Source organism: Syzygium oleosum, unplaced genomic scaffold (genome assembly GCF_021117445.2).
Source record: "Syzygium oleosum isolate NSW1041296 unplaced genomic scaffold, Sole_v2.1 Sole_v2.19, whole genome shotgun sequence".
Lineage (NCBI taxonomy): Eukaryota > Viridiplantae > Streptophyta > Magnoliopsida > Myrtales > Myrtaceae > Syzygium > Syzygium oleosum.
This window is the reverse complement of record NW_026607503.1, coordinates 3,839,687-3,864,714: the sequence shown is the minus strand read 5'-3', so window position 1 is coordinate 3,864,714 and position 25,028 is coordinate 3,839,687. Positions and strand designations below refer to the sequence as shown.

At 40.2% G+C, this 25,028-nt stretch overlaps 3 protein-coding genes across 6 annotated transcripts; 1 reads left to right on the top strand and 2 right to left on the bottom strand.

The window, feature by feature from the left end:
* The first annotated feature begins 68 nt into the window (after positions 1–68).
* LOC115674036 (SUPPRESSOR OF ABI3-5) lies at positions 69–9,578 on the top strand. Of its 3 annotated transcripts, XM_030596350.2 has the most exons (17): positions 71–290; positions 687–976; positions 1,180–1,220; positions 1,434–2,181; positions 2,269–2,340; positions 2,419–2,511; positions 2,726–2,805; positions 3,084–3,234; positions 3,727–3,811; positions 3,889–3,980; positions 4,081–4,149; positions 5,689–5,868; positions 6,093–6,285; positions 7,147–7,773; positions 7,849–8,106; positions 8,375–8,565; positions 9,150–9,578. In XM_030596350.2, exons 2-17 carry the CDS (start codon positions 815–817, stop codon positions 9,327–9,329), a joined length of 3,222 nt encoding a protein of 1,073 aa, XP_030452210.1. In that variant the 5' UTR covers positions 71–290; positions 687–814; the 3' UTR covers positions 9,330–9,578. The 3 variants fall into 3 exon arrangements, with proteins under 3 accessions (XP_056175995.1, XP_030452210.1, XP_030452211.1); XM_030596351.2 differs by having other exon boundaries at positions 836–976; positions 7,147–8,106; XM_056320020.1 differs by lacking the exon at positions 8,375–8,565 and having other exon boundaries at positions 69–290; positions 836–976; positions 7,147–8,106; positions 9,150–9,403.
* A 738-nt stretch (positions 9,579–10,316) lies between these two features.
* On the bottom strand, positions 10,317–15,239 carry LOC115674039 (ras-related protein RHN1-like). Of its 2 annotated transcripts, none has more exons than XM_030596353.2 (7): positions 14,978–15,232; positions 14,765–14,842; positions 12,999–13,166; positions 12,661–12,709; positions 11,912–11,985; positions 11,089–11,182; positions 10,317–10,546 (listed from the first exon to the last, which is right to left on the bottom strand). In XM_030596353.2, exons 1-7 carry the CDS (start codon positions 15,065–15,067, stop codon positions 10,440–10,442), a joined length of 660 nt encoding a protein of 219 aa, XP_030452213.1. In that variant the 5' UTR covers positions 15,068–15,232; the 3' UTR covers positions 10,317–10,439. The 2 variants fall into 2 exon arrangements, with proteins under 2 accessions (XP_030452213.1, XP_056175996.1); XM_056320021.1 differs by lacking the exon at positions 10,317–10,546 and adding an exon at positions 10,613–10,994 and having other exon boundaries at positions 14,978–15,239.
* A 4,549-nt stretch (positions 15,240–19,788) lies between these two features.
* On the bottom strand, positions 19,789–24,792 carry LOC115674037 (probable polyamine oxidase 4). The gene is made up of 10 exons (XM_030596352.2): positions 24,341–24,792; positions 23,449–23,564; positions 23,268–23,356; positions 22,947–23,060; positions 22,652–22,739; positions 22,485–22,570; positions 22,283–22,385; positions 21,621–21,718; positions 21,050–21,479; positions 19,789–20,216 (listed from the first exon to the last, which is right to left on the bottom strand). The coding sequence occupies exons 1-10, from the start codon at positions 24,381–24,383 to the stop codon at positions 19,902–19,904; spliced, it is 1,482 nt and encodes a 493-aa protein (XP_030452212.1). The 5' UTR covers positions 24,384–24,792; the 3' UTR covers positions 19,789–19,901.
* Between the last annotated feature and the right edge of the window lie 236 nt (positions 24,793–25,028).

Here is a 25,028-nt window from a genome sequence, read left to right as displayed (position 1 = left end):
GAATCCAGGTGTATCTAAAATATGAAATAGGCTTGTTCTAAAATATAGTGAGAAAGTGAAGACCTCTCTAACATTTTCCTCGTCTAAAACATCAGCTCCTCCCTCTCTAAAAGTCTCTCTCCGCTCTCTCTCTCTCCTCCTCTCGCTCGCACGGCGCGCAGTCGCACTCTCGACCCGTCGCCGCCGCCGCAACCGCCGTCGCCGGAACCTCTCTCGATCTCCGGCCTCCGCTTGCGCCCCGCGCAACCCATCCGCCGCGCCTCGCTAGCCGATTGGCCGTCGGAACCCGGGTGAGCCTCGTTCCCCGCCCCCCCTCTGCGTGCGTGCGTGCGTGCTTGTCTGATCGCCGGGAGCGGTGCCCCGCCCGGGGCTATCAGAACCGCCGGTGCCCCGTTCCTGCCCGAGGCACACGGCGGCGGTGGTGGAGCAGATTCTCGACGTAATCGCGATCCCCATCCTCATCCCGTTCTGTTTCCAACCCTAATTGAATGGACCAACTGTGGCGTGCTTTTAGTACTTGTCCCCCTGCATCGCCCCACCATCTCCCATGTGCTTGTTTTCAAATTGCACTCCTCTTTAGTTTGTTCTACACCGTGAATATACTGCCTCCTCTCCGACACTCAGATCATGTTCACTTGATATTACCTGATTGGCCTTCTCTATCAAGACTTTGTATTGCCTGTTAGGTGCACTTGAAGATGGGTGTTTCTCGATAGGTGGAAAGGATTTGATTTTTTTGAGGATTCCAGTTGTGAAAAGGGAGGCCATGGCCATTGGATTTATTCATTCTTGGTCCGTCGGGGCATAACCGTGAATGTTTGTGCATCTATTACAGGGGAAGCTTTCCCAATATTCTGCACCCGAAACTTCTGAAAGATCACCGAGAACCTTGCAGGGATCGGGCATCTGGGTATTGCATGCGAGAGAAATGGATCCTAATCGCTACGGTCATCAGCAAGGATGGGAAAATAACAGCGTAATTGTGGTTTCCTCCTTAATAAACACCTATATGGGATGATTACACAAGAAAATTCTAGGGCTCATGTGATTGTCCGCATTTTTGGGCCTTAAAGAAAAATGATAATGGAGTGGACCCGCGTGGAAATGAAGTGGAGTTTGCCTAACCTCATTTCATGTTGATTATTTGTTGCTGACTAGCTTATTCTCTTCAATCCACAGGCTTTGGAGGGTTATAGTTCCGCACATGAGCCTAATTTTAGGTGAGTACTGACTGACTTTCTTGGTTCATTGGTAAAGCTTATTGATTTCTAAAATTAGTGGTACCTGGATATTTTTTCACCTCTGTAGTTCAACTACTTTGCACACATGCTCCACCTTTTCTCTTGCAATAGTTCTTCGAGTTTTGCAGATGTTTCGTTTCTTAGTCAAATTACATTTTGCTGCCTTCATCCCATCACTTCCTTTTCTTCCAGGGTTGGTTCGTATGATGAGAGAAGGTTTTTAGATGACAGATATGCGTACCCTTTGGATAGGGACGCTTATCCACCTCCACCTTCTGCTGGTGGGTTTTGGCCCCAATCAAGGAGGAGGAATTATGAAGATGAATATCCACTTGAAAGAGAGTCTAGGCGACATGAGAAGCCATATATTGATGCATACAATGAGATGGATACATTTCGTGATCGCGATTCATCATTTCAAGATTACGACAAATTGCGAGATGGCTATCATGGAATTGACAATCTTCGTGATCGCGATCTTGATCGGCCTGCTAGGCTTGGAGGACGGGATCGTGATGACTATCCATATGATGACTATGGCCATAGGCCACGTACTTCACAGCATAGAGAGGATAGCCGTGAAAAGGATTACGGCCATGGTCGACATAGTTATGACTCTGATTATGACAAAAGCAGTAGGAGAGATGTGAACTTTAGGAGGCGTGAGTACCGTGACCGTGAACACGACAAAAGAAGTTCGAATCGGGAAAGGGATCACAGTCCATATGGAAGATATGAACCATCTCGGTCTCGTTCGCGATCCCGATCGCCGTCTCGATCCAGGTCCCATGGACGTGATGATCATATAAAGTCTAGGTCTCCCAGAAGTAGAAGCCGTGGTCGCAGTCATCGCGAGGACAGTTATGATGATGATCGATACGATAGGGCTGAGAGACGGAGGGACCGTGAGGACAAGCGCCAACGTGAACATTACGGTGTGGTATGTGAATTGTATATTTCCCTTCCTTTTCACTTGTTCATTTTACAGTTGTGGATTGGACTTACATGATGACTCTTCCTTTCCTAGGCCCCATCTGCTACTGTTGTGGTGAAAGGTCTCTCGCAGAAGACAACTGAGGAGGATCTATATCAGATCCTTGTATTGCTCCTCTTAACCTTGCTGATTTCTCCTCAGTTCTTACATCATTTAATTTGCTAATTCCAACTTTATAATCAGGCTGAGTGGGGACCTCTTCGCCATGTACGTGTGATTAAAGAACGAAATTCTGGCCTGTCACGTGGGTTTGCTTTTATCGATTTCCCTTCTGTGGTATGTATCCTTCTCATGTATGATCCCTGGATTTATGATTTGAAGCAAATAGATGCAGGCGACTAGAGATATCTTTTGCATTATTGTTATGCCTAATCCTTAATCTAGTCCTAAGCCTTTATTCTGTTCCTTCTTTGGAATTTGGATCCCTTCCCCACTCTTAGCATTTAAGTTATGAAAAGTGGATGCTGATGCCAATCATTTTTGGGTACAGGGAGCAGCAGAAGCAATGATGGAGAAAGTTGGGGATGATGGCCTTGTTGTTGATGGCAGGAAACTTTTTTTTGAGTACAGGTATACCGTTATATATGGAGATTCATTAGATTAGTGTGTTTCCTTTGTAGACACAATACTAGTTCTATCGAATAAGTTTCAGTTCTGATAGTTTTAGATGAGGCACTTCAAAGGAATAGAGCACATTCTAAAGCACAAAATGTTATTCAGTATCATCTCTGCTGTTGACTCTGACATTATCTGACAGATAATTAGACTTGCAACTTGTATTATTTTGCAATTATATTCCTCTGTATTGGCCAATTCAGTCACAGTCAGTTTCAAATGTCTTGCTGCAGTAGTAAGCCAACTGGAGTTTCAGGAGGCTTTGGTCAAGAGAGTTCTGTCAAATCAGGCCATGGTAGCTATAGGAGTATCATGGTGCCTTCTGATTGGATGTGCACGATTTGTGGTTGCGTTAATTTTGCAAGGCGAACATCTTGCTTCCAGGTTCATGTCTTCCTGTGATGCTCTATAGTGATCCTTAAATTGTGAGGGGTTAATTTAATTTAAGTTTCCTCTCTGTCAGTTTCAATGGATGAATGCCATCCTAGTGTAGTTTACTGTTTCAATGTGGAAGTGGGATGGTGCCTGCTCTAGTTTATGTTTGTTGGATAATGGAAAAGAATTTATTGATAAAAGGTTTGATCAGAGTACATTCAGTAGATGATGCCTACTCTATATTGAAGTATTGTGGTACAGTAGGTGATCATTGATTTTTCTCCTCAATTCACATATGTACCAGTGACTCCAACTGTATATTGTTTTCTGATTATATTCAGTTTTAAGTGTCATATTTATTTTTGCACAAGTGAGTGTGCCTCCAGGTCAATGCCTTTCCTTTCCGGTTTTGTGATAGTCTGTATTTGAAAATATAGATGGAAAGAAAGGTGTGTATCGTCGCTTTTGCTAAATCTGCTCGTTTCTTTTCTGGGATATCAGTGTAATGAGCCACGAACAGATGATGCTCCACCAGCAGATATGATATCGAGCCAATCAACATTAGGGAAGAAGGGACCGGAGGCAGGTATGTTCATGTTACCTGATTGATATGCAATATGCCTCGAAATGTTTTGGGGTATGCTAAATCAGTTGAGTGATCAGGGCCAACACATGTTTTGGTGGTGCGCGGGTTGGATGAAAATGCTGATGAAGAAATGATTCGATATGAATTTTCCAAACATGCTCCAATCAAAGTAATATTCCTTGTTATCTTTTTTGTGGGCCTTTACATAAGATGACTTCTATGTGCACTGTTTTTACTTGTCTAGAAAAAGCTAATATTATTTTTTGCAGGATCTTCGTCTTGTCAGAGACAAATTTACTCATGTTTCAAGGGGATTTGCGTTTGTACACTTTTATTCGGTATGTTTATTCTGATGCATTTCTCCATTGTATTTCCTGTCAACATTTTGTCTTGCTTCCATATGTTGTGTTTGCATCTTCTTTAGTCATGAAAAACCTGATCTCAAGTCTGTAAGGAATTAAAGTCAGGGTATAGGGCTGCTGAGTTGTTAATGGTGGACTTTTTTTTAGCGACTCCAATATCCAACTGCATATACTGTCAAAATTTAGTGCATGAATGTCTTTGGAAACTTGTATTACTGTAAAGCTCTAGGGGGAACACACTAGTTGAGTTTTATAGTATTTCCCATTTATGTGCCTGATCTGGCCTATGCATGAAAAAGGAGCCAACTAATCAGTGATAGCTAGGAAGATGTTTGATCGAGTTCTCACTAGATACCAGAAGTGGCGGTGACTCAAGTGGATCATGTTTGTACAAAAAAGATCATTCTCTATTCGTAGCTTTTCTAGTCAACAATGATTTGCTTCATCTTACCTTCTCCAAGTCATTCTCTCCATGCAATTCTTGAAAAATTGGAAATGGAGCTTACAACTCAGTTTTGTGTCTGATAGTCTGTTTGTATGCACTTATCTGCTACCTCTGGTTTCTAGTTATGACTTTCCCCTAAAAATTTGAAATTAAAATCTAATCTAAGTGTGGAAAGTTGTGAATAAAATTAGAGATTTCAAGTATTTTTGGTTAAATAAAAGTCAAATGTGAGCTCTCGAAAATTTGCAAATTGTCAAAAGTTAAAAGAAAAGTGGAATTCACTTGATACAGGTCTTAGAATGAGAGTAAGAAAAGAGACTATGTACATATGAATGGCATCCGACACTAGGAGTAGTGATTTTTTCCACCCTCAAAGAGAGTCAAAGCTTATTTGTGCGGAAAGAAGCAACAATGATTCGGACTCTTCATTAAAAAACAAAGGTTCCTGCATTCAGGGCATGTTTACCTACTGTTACGGTCCAAGTTTGTTCGCTTTCCACAAACCGGGCTGAGTGTGCCATCCTCTTGCTCGAATTGTGTGGTCCTATTTCATCCTACCGCTTAAGGCTTAGTTAATCAGAGCATGTAATGGACTGTGGTTTTCGAGAGGGAGGGAGGGGGGGGGGGGGGGGCATGACATGTTGTTGCATGTCTTATTTAAGCGATAGGCTAACCTCACACTATCAACCACTCATTTTCAAACTCAAACTTGCGCTCTGAATTTATCAATCTGATTACTCCAAAGTATTTCAAAGTTATTTATGAGGGAAGGGCTCAATTTGATTAGATTGACCTATTTTACATTTGCACTTCTATGCTGTGGTGAAGTAATTTTGCCTTGTCGGCTACCATTGTTTACTTGTATGAAAATTCATGATTCACTTTTACCTTATTATATATCTAGCTGTACCTTGCTTTGTGAGAATTTAATAGATGGTGCTGCATTAATGGATTTGTTCAACTAATAATATACTTAGCTTTAACCTTCCTTTGTTTTCTTAATTATGAGTGGTGACGTGATGGTTGTGTCATTGGATATATCTGAAGCCATGTGGTTTTGCCTTTTGTAGGTTGAGGATGCAACTAAAGCTCTTGAAGCTACAAATGGGACAACACTTGAGAAGAATGGGCAGATACTTCGAGTAGCATATGCAAAAAGTGTTCTTGGTCCAGGATCAGGGCCATCAGCGTCGTCTCAGTCGAGCAGCCTAGCTGCAGCAGCAATTGAGGCAGCAACATTTGCTCAGCAAGTAATCTATTTCTTTTTGTCTTGTCTTTTCCCTTGTTTTTTTGTTTAATAATTTTTTGGATTATGCTCTTTTTAGGATGTTATTGGTCAATCAACCAGTTGACTTGTTTCCTGTATCCATGCATGGAAATGGATGAGGAGTGCCCTTAGTTTGAGATTTGTCATTCACATGCGAAGTTTAGATAGCAGTGGGACATTAATCTGATTGCTTCACTGTCATTCTAGTATGATGCTGTTGGATGGGCCCCAAAGGAATATAACCCGGAAGACAAACAATCTACTGGTGGACAGGAACATGGGAGTGGAGAGTTATCTGCTAAAAAAGATGGTTCAGCTCCACAATCTGGCTTTGTGTGGGATGAAGCATCTGGTTACTATTATGATGCTGCCTCCGGGTTCTACTATGATGGATCTTCAGGTTTTGTTTTTTCCCTTTTTCCCTGATTCTCTGATAAATCCATGTCTCTTCTCGCTCTTGGGCCTGCTATCTAACAGGAAGTGGATGTTGCTTCTTTCATAGGGAAATGCATAGTTGTTAAACAAATAGTTGCTCGTGTGGACTTCCTGATGAGCTTCTTGACAATTTTGTGATCTCAGTGGTATCATGACTTCAGTTCTTTCATTGCAGAGAACCTTTTTCTTTTCTATGTGGAGGATTCAGTGGAGGAGATAATGTTTTCTAGTTCATATGCTTTTCCTTTTCATAGTTCTTTTTTCTAAGGAGGTTGGGGAGCGGGTTAGTTTGAACTTATTTGTTTTACTTAAGCTTGGCATGGATTGCATATACATGCGTCAGAGACAGCATGCAGTATAGATTTCTCCCTTCCTCATTGTTCAGTGCTTACTGCTTAGCTATCTTTCTTATGGACACAGGTTATTTGTGTTGTTTGTACCTAACCTTGTGTCTTGACTGCAATATAAGAATCCTTGTTAGGATCCTACTGCAGGCAAAATATCCAGAGTAATCCAAGAAGATGATAGATTTTTTAGTAAAAGTCATGGTACCTTTTAGATGAATACATCTAATAGCTAGCCATTGATAGTATTGATTTTTTTGGTGTTGTTGGAGGAGTTACATAGGTGGATATTATGCATCACTTCTTACTGTGGGTTACCTGATTCCATAAGAACCTTAGGCTTTTGATAAGGATCATCACAGTATTTTTCATACTCAACCACTCTGCCTTTCCGGTGGAAGAAAGAGAGAAGGAAGGATATATTTTTTTTTTCGGTGGAATGGACTAGTTCTTGATTACATTTTGGTTGGGTGGATCTGCAGGTCTTTATTATGATGGTAATAATGGCATCTGGTATTCGTTTGATCACCAAACTCAGCAATATATTCCTTGCACCGATCAAAATGCCAGCTCCTCATCTAATAAGCAATCTGAGCCGACTAAAGGATCAGATAGTTCCAGTAATAGGAAGGTTGTGATCTCTGCGCCAGCTGCAACGATAAGCTCAGCTGACAAGGCAGCTTCGCTACCAGATGCAGTGCAGGCTGCTGCAGCGGCTGCAATAGCTGCAGAAAAGAAAGAGAAGGAGAAGCTGAAGGAGATCAAACTTGCTTCCAAAAGTAGTATCATGGCCAGCAAAAAGAAGATGAGCAATGTGTTGACAATGTGGAAACAGAGGAGTCATGAAGGACAAGCTACCCGTGTGGCCCTGGATGACAACCCACTATCTGCTTCTGCTGATGACAAATCATTTGGTGTTGGACAATCCATCAAGGGGAAGGTTAAACCCGACTTGAATACCATAAGGAATGGTACCACATCAAATGCAGGAGTTAGCACTGCTATACCTGCAGTCCAGAATGTTACTTCGGAGTCTCAGGGAAAACCGTGGCCTGTTAGCAATAGCTCAGGCGGGGCTTTGATGGGTGTTATTAGGGGCTCCGGAAGAGGTTTATTGAAATCAGATGTTTATTCAGGGTCATTCGGTGGAGTTTCAATGTCTTCAACTTTTGCTTCTGCTGCAGGTTCATCTTCTTTGACAAATACCGATGCATCAACCGGCGTCACTCCATTCAAAACAGATGCATCTGCTTTGGGTTCCTATACACCACCTTCGGCTGCTGGGAGTGGCAAGAGGAGATTCTCTGAAATGCCTTTGAGTTCTGCTTCTATTAACAGGGAACAACCTCAGTTGAGCTATAGGGATCGAGCTGCTGAGAGGAGGAGCTTATATGGATCTTCTGTTGGAGATGATATGTTGGACCATGACACCTTGGATTTGAGTAAGCTCGCATAACTTTGTCATTGGTGTTCCCTTCCTGCCGTTCTTCCCACCCTTCTCCTCTTCCACTTCCTTTTCCTCTTTTCTTCTTATTCAGGTCTTGTTTCTTAAGTGCAATAATGAGAATTTTAATGTTCATATGTGCACTATCCTTTTTACCCCGTCCAAAGAATGAAACCTAGGCTTGGTTAGTCCGTTGCTTGCATGTAATGTCGATAATGTATTGACTTGTGAGAAATTCTGCCCCATCATTTCTTCATCTATTGGAGATCGAGATCTGGCCTTCAAAAAGAGTTCTTTGGATTCAATGCCATTTCCCCCTGGAGTAGGGGCCTCACGTGGGGCTGGAGATGCAAGTGTCACTCCTCAGAGCTATGAGGTGATTACAGCAGAAAAAGCAATTGATGAGAACAATGTAGGGAACCGGATGCTCCGCAGCATGGGCTGGCATGAAGGCTTGGTACTGTTTCCCACTTTTATGTTTATTTGCTTTTATGGTGCCACTGGTAAATACTATTGGCATTGCCCCCCACCCCAAGTAGACATCAAAGTGGGCATTTTTTCTTCTAGGCTGACATTTTACCCTAGTTTTATATCAATAAGTTAAGACCTTTTTACTCATGAATCCTAATGACCTTGGTGGTGAATTTCTTTTAGGCAGAAGCGACCCTGCATATGACTTAAAGAGAATTTTATGACCAACAAAATCAACTACTGGCCATAGTAAACTATAGAATGTAGCCTTTGTTTTTGGGTCGAAGAAAGTATAGCCTTTAGGGTGCTCGAATTTGGAAAAAGCCGAAACTTGGGGATTTCAGGCTAGTTTATGCGCACACTATTGATTTAACCAATATGCTTTAAAGAATCGGCACCGTGTTTTCTGAAGCCCCTTATTTCACAAAGGACTAATTAGCCTGTACATAAAGTGCTTGATTTTTGGGACCAGTAGGCAATCTGAAATGGGATGTTGCCATGCTTGTGAGTACTTGCTGCTGATGAGGTTAGTGTGTGTTTGTGTCCTCTTGTATATGACATGATGCGCAGGGACTGGGGAAGGATGGTAGTGGCATGATAGAGCCTGTCCAAGCACAATCGATGGATAGGAGAGCAGGTCTTGGGAGTCAGCAAAAGAAGCTTGATCCTAGCCTAGAGGTGCAAGCTGGGGATAGCTACAAGACTCTTATTCAAAAGAAGGCCCTTGCTAGGTTCCGGGAAATGTCTTAGACTGAAATATGCTGATAAACAATAGCTGATCTTAGTTGTCGATGTATTTATTGGAAGCAAGCACATTGGTGTTGGTCTCGGATGGTTGGTGTATATGGAAAGGTAAGGAGAGCATTAAATTTGCTTGCCATTCCCCTTTGAGAGTTAAATTCCAGAAATATGTTATTTTTTGAGAATTAGTGATCGAAATGTAACTTACGACGGTTTAATGTTTTTGTTCGAACCATCTATCATCAGTTGAATTTTGAACCTTCTTCACCTGTAATTTTTTGGATAAGCGAATGGCCCAGCACAGTGTGTCGGTCTCGGATTGGTGTGGAAAGGTAAGGAGAGCATTTCCTTACTTGTGATTTCCCTTTGAGAGTTATATACGAGAAAGATGTTCTCTTCTGTGAATTTGGACCATCTCTTATCCTTGGAGTCTTGAAACTTCATCTGTAATTCATAATACTGCACGCTATTATATCTATCAAAGTTTTGAGATACATCAGATGACCACGACAGACTGCGCAATGTCGAGTTCCCATTATTTAGCAATTTTCTCGTTATGAAGAGTATGCAATGTCGGAGTTTCCAATACATTGCAGGTTTCTCTTTTCTGGCAATGCGGACCCCCTTCTGCATAGTTCAACCATTTTCATGACAAAGATGGTGACGAAGCAATATATAATATAAAAGCAATGAATATTAGCATGTCAAAGTGGATTTTCTCAATAGTGTTCACCGAAATTACAAGTGTGCATGATTGCTTCAGCGGGTCACAGCTGATAAAAATATCTTCGATTTCTTTTCATCGTGACATTAAGTGCAACACGACGTGGCTCCAAAGGTTGCTGTTCATTACATATGATACATAGAGAGAGAGAGAGAGAGAGAGAGAGAGTGAGAGAGAGTGATTCCAGTCTTCACTGATTAAGGAGGAATTGACTGGGTTCGTATGAACTAACTCCCTAATTCTAATCGGTTTTCCAGTTTCACGAAGTGGTGTTTTAGTCGAATTCGTCTTTATTCATATGCATCAAGAACTAAAAGATCAAGGTACTTGAGTTGAAGACAACTATAGAACGTGAGTAGAAAAAGTAAAGGAATGAACAGAGAGTTGATAAGAACTCATGAACAACAGGATGCAGATCGGGTTTCTTCAGGGCTTGTATCCGCTAGAACCATCCCCGCTGGCGCTGAATTCTGCATAGCCTGAACTCTAGGCAACCTCTTAGCTGTTTCCAGCACAAAAGCAATAGCAGTTAAAAGACTGTCCAGAATATACAATTGCAACTATTGACTGAGAGAAAACTACAATATTATACCATGAGAAAGCCCCAAAAAAAGAGCTATGATGGAGGCAAGAAAATCACAAGGCAACCTTCTCTACTCATATAAATGCAGTTTCTCAATTTCGGCTAGATTTGATTTTGAATTAGCTGGGAGCAAAGATTACGGGTATAGTCATTCCAGAGATGTCAGTGTTGCTGATAACTCATCCTTATGCAGCTAGAAAAATAAGAAGCTAATGCCAACAAATAGAAGGGGTATGGCAGAAAGGAAAAATGCAGCTATCTCCTCGAAAATATGGCTTCTAATAGAATGGACACAGGTTTTTGGATTGACTACTCCAGATATTGACACGATGATGATTATTTGTGGGGTTTAACCATATTTTTCCCCCTAGATCAATAAAAAACTCTCCTTATATCATGAGAAGGATGGGGAAGAAAAACTAGAACACAGTTAATGCTTCCATAGAAGAATAGAGGCTTACCTATTTCATAAAACAGTTTGCTGACATTAGTGGCAGTCTTAGCAGAAGTTTCAATGAACACGAGTCGCCTTTCTTCTGCATACCTGCGTGCCTCCTGCAACATCATAGGACATTATGAACACGTGGAGGTTTATAGAGCTGCAATGCAGAAACTGAGATGTAGACCAACTAAAAGTAGTTACGCAATAAGACCAATCCTGGCTAGAGCACCAATTTCCAAACTGAATTGAAAACATATAAGCTGGAAATTTCTTTTGAGTACATAAAGCTGTCAAAAGACTTTCATCCTTGATGGTAGCAAAACCTAACTCTACTGTAACCAAGACTTCTTGCTCCTTGCATACATGATCAACCCCATTTGAGAGAGAATGATTAAAATTGCCTTTTTTTTTTTTTATTACATAACCATTTCGAATCAGTAAGATTATGAAACTGCAAAAAACAAATAGGAAAAGATTTATAAGAGCCTTAACTTTCGGGTATAAAATGCTAAAAAGACAGGCTAAGCACCTAAGTAATATTTAACGAGCTTGGTGGTTCTTATTCACCTTCCATTGCACCCTGAATCCCTTCGAATCTATCAAATTAGTTAAAATCTACAAGACTTATTGAAGTGGCTGGTGACAACTCATCATCGAAATAATAAAAACAAACAATGGAACAGCCAAGAAAATGCACTCCCATTTTCTTGATGGGGAGACTACCCAGTTCTTTCTTTAAGAAGCTAAATGAGACAGAGGACCACAAGAATTCCAGAACAATGAACCAAAATGAACGCCCCATCAAACTCATCAAAACAATTTAAAGAAATATCAATGTTTACCTCAGCTGTCACTTTTCTTTTATCCTCCAGATCAGTCTTATTTCCAGCGAGTGTTATTATCAAATTGGGATTTCCTGTAAAAACTCAAAATTCACAGTAAGCAACACATTAAAGTCTAAAACAATCATAAAATCATCTCCTATCGAAAATTGTATTTAATTGCAGAATGCCGAGGGTATCATGACCCGAATCACATTATACGAATAGGAGTTGAATGATGAATAGGAGGTTCTGTGCCGCGGTGCAAAAGATGAATTAATATAAGCACATATGTATCAGCTAGAAGTAGCTGCCTGCTCTTCTAAAAGGGGAAAGGGAACTGACTATAGAAAATTTAAAGACAAAGTAGCTTTTTTCCAGACGCAATGTAGAAGGCTGCTTAAAGGGTTGGTTCACAAACATCATAAAAAGAACAATAAACCCCCCGTCGAGTCATTCTTGTAAGGCTTCAACCATCAACATCATAAACTCTCCAAGACTCAAGGACTAAATTGCACTTTCAAATCTTTTGTCCACATTGGGTGCTGATATTCTTGCGTTATTTCCAATAGATTCAAGAATATCTAGAAAACTTTCAGTAGGTGCTTTCTGCCAAATGATGATATTTTACATATGCATTTAATAGAAGAATCAATTACTAAAAGATTGGAAAGACATTTGGATAGCACAATAAGGTGTTCGGGAAAAACATACAAGCACTGTAAATTCTCTCTTTACAAGGTAAACAAGTTTGATGATAAGCAAGGCACCTTGCTTGTGAAGTTCCTCCACCCACTTCTTAGCCCGTTCAAATGACTCCTACAATCCACATGAACATTAGCAGAATAAAATTAAATGGGACCAAAGTTATAGCATGTTAGATCGGTGTATTATTTGAACTTTCCATAATTACTTTTGTACTTGTTCTGTTCTAAGTCATTCATTTAACATTAATTCCACACTTCCTTTTACCATGCTTCTATCCCAAGGTTCAAAACTTCTAAGTTATTCCTAACAGAACGGGTAATTAACCTTCCTATTTGATTGTTCATTCACAAGCACAAAACTTACAAAAGACGAAGAAAAAGAGAAAGGGAAGATTTCATACAGTGCTAGTTATGTCATAGACAATAATAGCTGCGGCAGCGCCTCTGTAGTACATGGGAGCCAAGCTGTGGTACCTTTCCTGACCTGCAGTATCCCATATCTCAAACTTCACAGATGCATCATTGACGCCTACTGTTCGCGAGAAGAATGCTGCTCCTATAGTTGATTCCTACCATCATCAGTAAGTACGACAGAAATAAAATCACTGAGAACAGGAAGAGCAAACATTCCAGCAGCTCTGCAACACTGTTGACTTCTTAGAATTAAGCCCTAAAATATTTCTCAGCCAAGACGGGTTGAATGAATGGATGGATGTAATGAGACCCAAGAGGTGCCCTGCCATGGTACCACCCCCTCCCTCTCCAAAACAAACATCAGTGGTTCTATCACAAGCAGAACGGGAATGGGATATAGCACCCCAGAGAGGCATAATGGGAACTAGTAAAGTGAATACCCTCGAAACCGCTTTAAAACATGCAAAATCTTTTCATGACTTTAGCATTAAATGGAATTGGAGGCTTGTGAAATTATTATCTAGGAAAAGGATGACTAGCTTGCTCATTTCGATGCATGCACACTTTCAATAGATATCTCTCTTTCCACCCTATAAGCATTAAAGAAGGAAATTGCTATGTTAAGAATTCTCCACTTATTTAATCTAATGAGCTATCATCCTTCACATGTTTAAGAGTTTTCCCAATTGCAATCTTTACAGCACTAATTTGGTGGATCTATCTAGAGATGATAAAGTGATCTGAGACTGTTTTTTATATTTTAATTTTTGGGTGCATTTTTAAGAATGAAGATCTCCCTCCCTCCCTCCTAGGCTCCTCACATGTTAAGAGTTTTCCCAATCACACTTAAAAATGCAATCTTTACAGCACTTAATCGGGTAAATCTATCCAGAGATGATAAAGTGATCCGAGACTATTTTTCTTTTTTATATGCTTGGGTGCATCCCTCCCTCCCTCCCTCTCTTTCCAGTTTCCAATACCATCCGAACGTAGACATGCACAGTGAAGTTGAAACGTCCGTAATGAACATACGGTAGTTTCTCGCATTTCCCTCTATTAACCATGCCAACTTTCATCCCTTTCTACAATGAAGTTCTGATTTAGATTGGCAAGGGAACTTTATTGTGTGGACACTTCTTACTATATATGCAGAAAACTGAGATAAGAAGGAGTCACATCTCCAAGGATTACTTCATGAGTCTCTCTCCAAGCATGAACTATAAAACTGCTAAGTCCTACAGAAACCTAACCATATTGCATCCTCGTTTACCTTCTTCAGAAACCCATAACTTATGAAAAAAAGGAGGCAATCACCACCAATTAAGTCTATTGGAAATGATGCAAGAATATCAGCACCCAATGTGGACAAAAGATTTTAAAGTGCGAGGGCTAATCTCATTATGCACGACGAGCCATTTTCGCTACATACACATCTCCTCAGTCACTCTGAATTTGCAACAACAAATGCGAAAAACATGACAAATTACAGGCATCAGACAAAATAGTCGGGCTGGATGAATCGTAAAGTGACAACAGACTGTTGCCCACCTAATTTTTAGTACATGTAGTCGGGCTGGATGAATCGTAAAGTGATAACAGACTGTTGCCCACCTAATTGTTAGTACATGTAATCCGATCTCTCAAACCTTCCCCCCCCCCAAGGCTCACAAGAAGCAGCAACAGAAGTTGCAGAGAATAACCCATAACTCAAAACAAGAAGAAGGGCGAGAAATGGGGAAGTGCTAAAGAAGACCTGAAAATCAAAGAACTGGTCCTTGACGAAGCGCAAGACCAGGCTGGATTTGCCGGCACCCATGTCTCCCAGCAACACCTGAACAACAACAACAACAATAAGCAGCAGAAGAGGAGAAGGAAAGGAGAAGCCCCCCAACGAGTCATTCATCGCTTAACGCGAAATCGAGGGGAAACCCAGAAACAAGAAGAGGCTCTGTTTCGCCAGACTCACGAGCTTCGCGTTGATGGTCTTGCTGCCGCTGTTTCCAAGAACGGCCGGCTTGGCAGGCGGGTTCGAAGAGAAAGCTTCTCCTCCGGCCATGACAATCGAAATCAAAGCTCTCGCCGGAACCGCCGGAGAGATGGATCAGCACACACAAACCCTCCTTCGTTTCTTTGTTCCCAGCGCGAGATGGACATCTACAGCTCGCAAGTCGCAACGCAAGAAGAGAGAGAGAGAGAGAGAGAGACACGACAACGGCGACGACGAAGAGAGAGAAAGGATACTAGGATTGGGCTGCCCGCACATCAGAGGCCTGAAATTTGTAAAAATTATGGTTTTTTATTTGGTTAATACCCCAAAAAAACCTTAAATTGATACAACAAATTTATCATAAATTAATTTTTTTAACCATAAAAAATCATAAATTGATAAACATGCGATGAATTTACCCAAAACTAATTTTTTTGATCACCAGAAACCTCAAACCGGTACATTTGTAACAAAATTATCCTCAATTAAATTGGATTAATACCATGAAAAATCACAAATTGACAAACTTGTGACAAACGGAAGGATAAAACCCAAAACCGGTACACCCGTCAACTGTCATGTGTCATTCAACTCAGCAATTTGATAGTAATGAAAAATAACGAAAAGTAAATTTGTCACAGGTGTACTAGTTCAGGGTTTTTTGCGGTCAAAAAATTAGTCTGGAATAAATTTAGCACGTGTATACTAGTTTGAGGTTTTTCATAGTATTAACTCTTTTTATTTTCAATTGATCGATGTCATTTGTCAACAATAGTAGAGGTAGTAAAATGGGTCAATCGGTAAAAATAGAAAGGGGTCGATCAATATCGCTTCGAGTATATTCAGTATGAATAAGAATTAAATTGACCTATTTTTTAATTCGTGCAAACGTATTCTCATGTAATATGAATTTCATGGTCCTTACTCGAATCGACTGGCGTGGTGCCACCTTTTGATCCATCAGAATTTCCCAAATTTAGAGTACATTGTTGATGGACTCCATTGCTATGTCCACGCCCCTTGTCGCTCATCCCTCGGTGTCACAATAGCTGATCTGCGACGATCACATAAAGAGAGATTACGATTCGATTGACGACGGCAACCGCTCCCTATCCCCTCCAAAGCAAAGAGAAGAGTCTTTGAGGTTGGAGTGTGCGAGATGAAAGATCTCGCACAGAGAACGAGTCACAAGGATAAGAAAGGGGGCCGGCCAAGATAGACGGCCGCCGTCCACCTGGGTGTGGTCATCGGAGACGACCGCCAAAGGCCGTGGCCACGTCACCCTCAATTGAGCAACATGAAGCAGCCTTTTTTTTCGTTGTTATTTTTTTTTTCCTTTTTCATTAAAATTGAATGGACAAGGAAGCTTTTTTATTGAGTTGTATTGAAGACAGATTCCGCTTTATTTTTTTAGAACTTAAAAGCGAAGTATTGACTATTGATGAAGGGGATTTGCAATTGGTGTTTGTCATAATAATAATAAGAGTTTTTTGTGGATTAATGACGAGTTGTTAATTAAAAACTCCTTTTAATTTATTAACTCATCTTTTAACTTACCTATTATCTAATCAGTTAGGGCGCACATGGAATCCATTCTGGAGCAGAAAGTCTGCTCCAGAATGTATTTCGGAACAGAAATGCGTTTGTTAAAAAATTTCCGGAATGTATTCTGAAGTAATTTTTGCATTCTGGAATAAAAATGTGTTTGTTAAAAATACTTGATTCCAGAATGCATTCTTGATTTCAGAATGAGTTTTGGGCAAGAAAAAGAGAAGCTACTTTTTGTAGCTTCTCTCTTCCGGAATGCATTCTCCCTCTTTTCTTTCTTTTTCGTGGCCTTTACAATATATTTTGAGATCTCACTAATTTTTTTTTTCAGAAAATGAATAAAAATTAAAAAATTCCATAAAAATTCATAAAAATTTCCAGAAAATAAAAAAGTCAGATTTCGGGAAAATATGAAATTTGGTGAATTATTTTCAAAAAATAAAAAAAAAAATAAAAAATTTCAAAACTTCACGGAATGGCTTAGAACACATGTAGCTACCCTTGAGTGAAATTTAAATTTTTTTAGGTATCCAAAAAAATCAAAAAATAAAAAATTTCAAAACTTCACAGAATGACTTAGAATACTTGTGGCCACCCACTTTGAGTGAAATTTAAATTTTTTGAGGTGCCCAAAAAAAATCAAAAATTTCAAAACTTCATAGAATGGCTTAAGAATACATGTGGCCACCCATTTTGAATGAAATTTAATTTTTTTGAGGTGCCCAAAAAAATAAAAAATTTCAAAATTTCACAAAATGGCTTAGAATACCTTTGGTCACCCACTTTGAGTGAAATTTAAATTTTTTGAGGTGCCAAAAAAAATCAAAAAATAAAAAATTTTAAAACTTCACATAATGGCTTAGAATACCTGTGACCGCCCACTTTGAGTAAAATTTAAATTTTTTTAGGTGAAAAAAAAATCAACAAATCAAAAGAGATTTCTATTCCAGAAATCAATTTTTGGAGCAGAATTAGTCATGTTTTATCAAACAGATTTCTCCTCTAGAAATCAATTTCTGGCAAGAATTTGATTTCTGGAGCAGAATGGTTACCATTCGCGCCCTAATTGGTCACAATGTGATACTTTTTGCCCTAATGCATACGAAGGAATATAAAGTTCAATTTTTTCCAAGAAAAGATAGAAGAATTTGACCATCAAAGCAACCGTTTTTATTTTAAATCAAGTAATAAATACAAGTTTAACAACAAAATACAGCTCTCTATTCACGTGTATATCTTCTTTTAAAGAGCTCTTCCCTTTTCAACGACTTCCCTATCGCTACTTCAATCCAACATATGAATGACAAAATGAGTTATAAATCGAGAGAAATATTAAATTCAACCTTTGCTATCATTTTTAATTACATATTCATACCTTTCTAAGAGTTGTTCTATCTTCTATGTTATTTTTAATTACATATTCCATGTTTTATTCCTAAGTTTTAGATAATTATTCTAAGATAATATTTCAATCAAGATATGCACAATCAAAGAGCGATATTCGTGCAATATATGTGTAATACTCGTGCAATATTGAGAAATATGGATAATTAACGTAATTATCAATGTTTGATAAAAAAAACATAATTATCAATAAACCTCTAACTTAGGAAATTATCCTAGAAAATCCCTAATTAACTCTAACATCGCTCCTCGAGGATTGAGAATTCCATTGCTCGAACCTCATGGACAGAGGACGGCATCGAGATAACATTTCATTCTCGATTAGGTTTGGGGCAATTTTAGTTCAGTAATTTTATGCGTCATCTGCCGATTTTACACTCTTGTTGAACTTGTATTGCGGGCAAGGATTGAGAACTTTCACTTTGATCATTCTTTGCTGGACTTTCTAGCCATTCTGTTTACGGTCAGAAAGCATATGCGATGCCGAATCGTAGAAAAGAAATGGTCCTACTTCGCATATCCTCGTCAATGCAAGACCCGTCCACGATTTTCGCCGGTATATTTTATGGCATCCATGGTGAGACACGGGGGAGAAAATGGAGCATTTCAACAATGCCTATGGAGTTGCTTTCGACGAAATCCCGCCGAATGGCATTCGAAGAGAAGCGGAGCCGCTTGGTTTCGTTCAAGTTTTAAAGCCATCCAGTGGCATCTATGGCATCCTTATGAGCTCCGCTTCACAAGCCATGTGCTCCAATAAGTTCATTTAGAGCCATTGGTTTGATCCTCATGGTTTCTGCAATGGCGATTTTAATGTCTCTCCGCTCCTTTGGCAAGCCTTGCAAGAGCTTGTTCACTTGTGTTCACCATATGTGTACGATGTGCCCAAGGATGAGAGCCTATTCACAATGTCGAGCGGACATTTGGTTAATGTTTTCTCCTTGCTTATCTTGAATGACTTGTATTGCGCAAGAAGAATGTTTATCTTTGTTTCTCGCACACGTATTGTTCCTTCATATGGGAGCTCAAGTCGAACCCAAATCTCCTTCTTTGCGACACAAGATGAAACTCTATCGAATTCAGTACGAAATAGGGAACGATGCACAATATAAATGGCTTTAGCGCTTAATGTAAGTCTTCTCATTTGCTCTTCTAGTGTAATTCCTAGTTGTGTTGGAGTAAAAAAGTGGAGTTCCTGTTGTGGGAGGCCGAGGTGAAGGTGCGGTTCTCCCTTGGCAGCTCAAATGGACTACTCTCAATCACGTTCCACGATTTATATTCACTTTGATCGAACAAACACTTTCGCGAGACAAAAATTCAAACAATCACTTATCTATAATCAAGGAACTGTCTACATTTTCAATAAGCATATACTAAAGGATGCTCCAGTAACATCAGCCATTATGGATCTTTTGCTGTAAAGTAAAACACTACAAAACATTTTGAGCACTCAGGCTCTGATACCATTTGAAATGGACCGAACATAACAACCAGATACGGGGTAAATTTATTATTATAAGAATTTTCATAACTTTTTCGTGTTTCAGTGCAAAATTGTAGATGAAATATGCAATGCAAAGCATATATCTTCTATCAACAGAAATGTAAAGAAAGTAAGAAAGTAAGAGATAGAAGCTTTTGCAAAGCGATTTAGTGATTCGGCTTTTCACTCTGCTACTCCACTATCCTAGCTCTAATAGCCCAATAAAAGACTGGAATCCACTCGTGCAATTCTGCATTTAAAATCACGTCTACCCGGATCTGCATATTATCTTTTGCAATAATTTTTCTGTTGCGGGCGATGCATTCCAATAAATCACAACCATAGTAGACAGAGATAGTAAATCAAACTATTTAACACAAATCATTGCTTGAATTTTCAAATTATCCTTGTCCAAGATGATTAATTTATTTAATGTAAATAGATTTGATGGGGTGGCATAGCAATGCTTCACATTCTTGAGATCTGCAGAGGAGATGCAGCTTGAAGGCTCTCCACCTGAAAAGAAACCACCTTCACATTCCGCATTATCCCAACTCGGTTCAGGAGCAACCTCTGACAATTTTCGGCCGCCATCACTCCAGCTGAGTAAGCCCCGTGCACCGATCCCTGGTGGTCCATGCTCACGGCTTCCCCTCCAAAGAAAAGATTGCCTATCGGTGCTCTCAGCCTTTCATATAAGTCCATTGGCATTCCCACCAGATCGTAAGAGTAGCAGCCGAGAGAGTCTGGGTCTTTTCCCCAATGGGACACGAGATACTTTACCTGCGTCAAACAGAGAATATGATTATAGCACGAGGTATCTGGTTGGCGTTAGCATAAAGGACTAGAGTTCTATCTCAATTCAGACACAGATCTGGTAATGGTAAACAAGTAATCTTTCACGACCGAAAAAAAAAAAGTAATCTTCGAAATATGAAAGTGTCTAGATCCAACTCGTAAAGAGAAATCATAAGTATTACGATGGTGATCATGCGATTAAAAAATGATGACAGAAAGTGAATAAAAATGACAATTGCTACAATTTTCTCATCACTTAAATTAAGAAACTGTCATTCTCAAGCAAGTTTCCAACTGCAAGATACCACATTTATGTTGAACACAAATGGCAATACGACTGTGAGTGTTACTCCATAGGCTAAAATGGGAATGCCACTCTCCGGATAAAAAGAGAAGTCATCATCACCATCATCTTCCCTCAAACAAAACAAGGAAGTCCAAACAACCAAGTATTGCAAAGATCGGAACAAAAAACACATAAGCACATATTGGCAAGTGAAACCCTCCAAAGGTGGGATTAATTGTTCCCCCTGTCCTTTGCGTAGCTTATAACCCCACTCTAGATTTGTCGACACCTGCATTAGGTGCTTTAACCCCAGTGTCTGTTAGGATGTTATGAGGTAAAAAAGAAGTCATTTCATATGATGACAGGGAAATTCAGTCAAGTAAACCAGAAAAAATTGTCATTGTCGAAATTCAAAAGGTCATTCTATCGACGGTTGCCCAGACAATTCATCTAACTTCAAGGCTTCAGATGAAATTAGTTTGGACACTACAAGATGATTGATAAGCAAACAATTGAATGGGAACCAACTTACCGGCTTAGTTGCATGAGGGAACATTTTCTTGAGCAGCGACATGACAAAACTGGCAGCAGACTCATCAGAAAGACGTTCAAGATAGTAAGCAGAATCCCCCGCAGCCATAAAGACGAGAACAGGATGACCAGTTGCCTTGTGAAGATTGAGAAAATAACCACAAGCGTGAGAAGAGGAGGCAACAACGCCAAATAACTCCATGTTTGGCCAAAAAACGTGATCAAATTGTAAGGCTATCTTATTTTCATTGCCCACTCCAAGATCTGCGATAGCTGAAATCTTCCACTCTGGCAACCTAGGCTCGAACTCAATTAAATTTGCTTTGAGAACACCCAGAGGAACTGTAACTATAGCTGCATCCGCAACAAATTTCTTTCCGCTCTCAACCACGACCTTGACCTTATTGCGTCCATAATATATCTTTGAAACCCTAATCATCAAAATGTAGCAAAGTGGAAAACGATGAGATTAAGATTCACAAATAATAGGTTCTTTGCATTGTATCTGGATCTTTTTGTAGGTATACTCAAAGAAACTTTCCCAAAGACAACGCTCCGACTGGCAATATTACCTCTGGTTCAAGCGTATATCAATGTCCTTGGCAAGAGCCTTTACTACAGGATCATAGCCTTGCACCATAAGTCCATGGCCGCCAGAAAGTACCTGTTCCTGCAGATCAAGAGCAACATCCAACGGTTTAATTATATATGGGCAAAATAGAACCAAATTTCCATTCGACCAGCCACACAATTTTGCACAAGAGCTCCAGAGAGGGGCAATGAATATTGTGTTATCTCCACAACCAGAAACCAAAGACAGTATTTACTAGAAGTATGCCTGGGATCACTTTATGTGGCCCAAAGAACTAGCGAGTCAATAGAAAGTGCTACAGATTAGTAGCCCTCTTGCCTCATTGTTAGGTTATCCTCTTCTGACAAAAGTGAACATTCATTTTGGCATTCTTCATCCAATAAGAAGGTATTTATTCTGCAAATGAAGCAAGATTTTCACATGCTTTGAGACTAAATGTTAGTTCCAGCACCCACACAAGGCATTCAGAGAAGACCAAGATTATTTATCACTTCCGAGTAAATAGAGCAATAAAAGTTTTGAACTCTTTATAGTCGTGATATCTTCAGTCACTAATATCATACGGAAGAAGAAATATTAAGAAGTAGCCATGCAACAACCCAAGTAATGATATAGTAGAAGATCATCTGATACACAACTTGCCTGATCCCAACTTTTTAATGATATTTTATCCACATCTGCTGCAAACCAAGCTTCCATTCGACAAATAAACCATTGTAATACTTCATTTGCAAGCCCTTCTTGTCTGCAAAACCAACAAGATAATGAAGAAAAGAACAGTAAGTATATCAGGTATCCAGCAGAAAAGATCAGTGATTTGCATAACTGATTCCGTTTCTCCTACCTCAGCTCTGGATGTCTGTCTAACACAATTGAAATAGCTTGACGAACAGACATATCATCAGCATGTTCGTTCCTTACTTTATCTGTCTATAGAAGCGCAAAAAAACCAAATCAAGTACAGTAACACTGCAGTGCATCATAAATAGTAAGAGAAGTTTAAAACTTCACCTCTTTGAGAATTATCTCTAATGTTTCACCTACTTCACTGACCATGTTCTGGGGAACTTGCTGGCCATTTGTATCGAAAAGTATACAGCTGAAACAATGAGAAACAATTATGAGATAAGTAAGTACAGGCTGACAATAGAAGACCTCGTAGAACTCGAAATGATCAATAACTGAAAGTGCCTTCATCCTATCTGACTTATGATTAGAATGAGCCACTGAAGAAATTCCTTGAAGCTACTCAATATACGGAGAAAGCAACACAGGAAGTGTACACCGAAAGCTAGGAGATAATAACCTTTTCAAATCATGGTCATAGAGGACAGAGTTGTCCCCACTGGTACGGTACAAAGTGAGCCCTAAACGTCGTATCAGAGGCGCCAATGGATTCTCATTGCAAACACCATGTAGCCTGCACACAGTGCAAAGCAGACCGTCTTCATATATACAATCATTTCTTCATGTGTAAACAGGCCTCCAGGATAGAGCACAGGGGAGGGACCATATAAAAACCCAGTATGTCCATATATTTGGAGCAACAAACTTAGAAACGAACAGAGGTACATGACAATCATACAAGAGACATGCAAGTCAAAAAGATAGGGCAGTGCTTTTTTACCATGAGGCCCCCATATCCACAGGGAACCCAAATGAGTAGTCAGTATGAATGCGACCACCAATTCTATCCCGAGATTCCAGCAAGATCACCTGGAAACAAATGTCAGAGGACCATTACCTCAAGTGGAACAGAATCATTTTACTCGCTAGAAGTAAGCAGATAACTTCTCAAATATCCGTACCTTAACAGATGCATCATGAAGAACACGGGCTGCTGCTAACCCAGATATTCCACCACCAATCACGATGACTGAAGGGCGCGAAGTTTGTTCTCTCTTGAAATGAGAAAATATGGTGCCTGCTCACCAGAAGAATAACTAATGATCAATATATTATCTAATGAATGAGTAAGAAACTCAAAGTCCACGCCTGTTGAATTCAGTGCCTTCATACTATTATGCTTCTATTAGGATTTTGTGGTGCCTCAAAACGAATGAAAGATCTCCCGGGACTATGCTATATTTCTTTAAGGATTGCTATCAGAAATAAGACCAAAGGAACAAATCTGTTACTAGAAGAAGATTATCAACAAGTGTGCATCGACGAAATTTAAGGTGACAATACAAGTGACCATGCAGATTTCAAATTGCTACGTTTTATGTAATGGCCACAGTTTCCACGGCGCTAGACTGGTTTCAAAATTTGGTTGTTCCTCCGACCCATTTGCATAAATATATGTTTGTGAAGCAATCCTATGATCCCACATTCAAAAATTATATAGTACGCTGTTTATCATTTTAAGGGGCCACGAGTTCTATAGTGAACTGGAGAAAAATCACACAGGCCAGAGAGAAAAGGAGAGGAATATGAATTCTGATTTGCAACTAATTGCTAAACCAGAAAGAGGAATTGCCTATAGTCATTTCAAAGAGTCAACAGGGTCATTCAAGAATATGCTTAATGTGACTAGGCAATCAATCAAAGAGGATCAATTGTTGGAATCAAGCAAAAAGCATCCCCTTTTTTTTTTCTCTCGTGGGAAAATAGATAAAGGGTAATGAATCGACAAAAGAGATTAAAAAAGAAGAAAAAAAAAAAGAGCTTTCAATGGAGAACACGAATCACAGGACCCACCGTCGAGCAAAGGGATCGATGATAACGATTCCTCGGGATCCATAAGGGAAGAAAGCCCCTGTCCGAATCGGAAGCGCCGGCAACAACGACGAAACAAGAAGGGGAAGAAAAATCCTCGTCTCGAAATTCAACGCCGCTGGGGACGACGGGGGAGGCGATGGGAAGAGAACACAGGAGGAGGAATGCAAACGGGGGGGGGGGGGGCTTCTCCGATTAAGGGTGTATAGGAATCGGGAAATTGGAGACCAACTGGAAGGAATGGTACAGGATGAGGAGGAGGAGGCCCGCGACGAAGCGGCTGAGGTTGGAGGAACACCGAAGCTTGTCAAAACAGCTCATAAGGAAGCAGATGGGACCGCAAAACCGCCGCCTTCGACTCTGGGCGCACGCCGGGAATTCACCGGGGGATCAATGGTGGGTCGGGCAGCGCCGGTCGCATGGGAATCGGTGCGCAGGGGGGAAGGGGGCCGTGTCCGTTTCTTTGGGGTTGGGTTCTCGGGAGGAGATTTTGCGAGTTGGGTGTTGGCCGTTGTATGCGGGGGGAGGACGTGTGTGTTATTTATAGAGGATCGATGGTGGTGGTGCGTGGCCCGCGCGTGAGGCGTTCTTGATGATGCACGCGGGTCTTTGCATGGACCAGGGACGAGGGGGGAACGCAGGAAGGCAACCAACGAAGGGAGGGAGGGAG

Coding starts and splice junctions, on each gene's coding strand:
- LOC115674036 (XM_030596350.2), top strand. CDS start 815: ATGTTTGTGCATCTATTACAGGGGAAGCTTTCCCAATATTCTGCACCC. Junction 2,341..2,418: donor AGGATCTATATCAGATCCTT/GTATTGCTCCTC, acceptor CTTTATAATCAG/GCTGAGTGGGGACCTCTTCG. Junction 5,869..6,092: donor CAGCAACATTTGCTCAGCAA/GTAATCTATTTC, acceptor CTGTCATTCTAG/TATGATGCTGTTGGATGGGC.
- LOC115674039 (XM_030596353.2), bottom strand. CDS start 15,067: ATGGCCGGAGGAGAAGCTTTCTCTTCGAACCCGCCTGCCAAGCCGGCC. Junction 13,167..14,764: donor ACCAGTTCTTTGATTTTCAG/GTCTTCTTTAGC, acceptor TGATGATGGTAG/GAATCAACTATAGGAGCAGC. Junction 10,547..11,088: donor CAAACTGTTTTATGAAATAG/GTAAGCCTCTAT, acceptor TGCTGGAAACAG/CTAAGAGGTTGCCTAGAGTT.
- LOC115674037 (XM_030596352.2), bottom strand. CDS start 24,383: ATGGATCCCGAGGAATCGTTATCATCGATCCCTTTGCTCGACG. Junction 23,565..24,340: donor ATCGATCCCTTTGCTCGACG/GTGGGTCCTGTG, acceptor TCTGGTGAGCAG/GCACCATATTTTCTCATTTC. Junction 22,571..22,651: donor TAGAGATAATTCTCAAAGAG/GTGAAGTTTTAA, acceptor GCGCTTCTATAG/ACAGATAAAGTAAGGAACGA.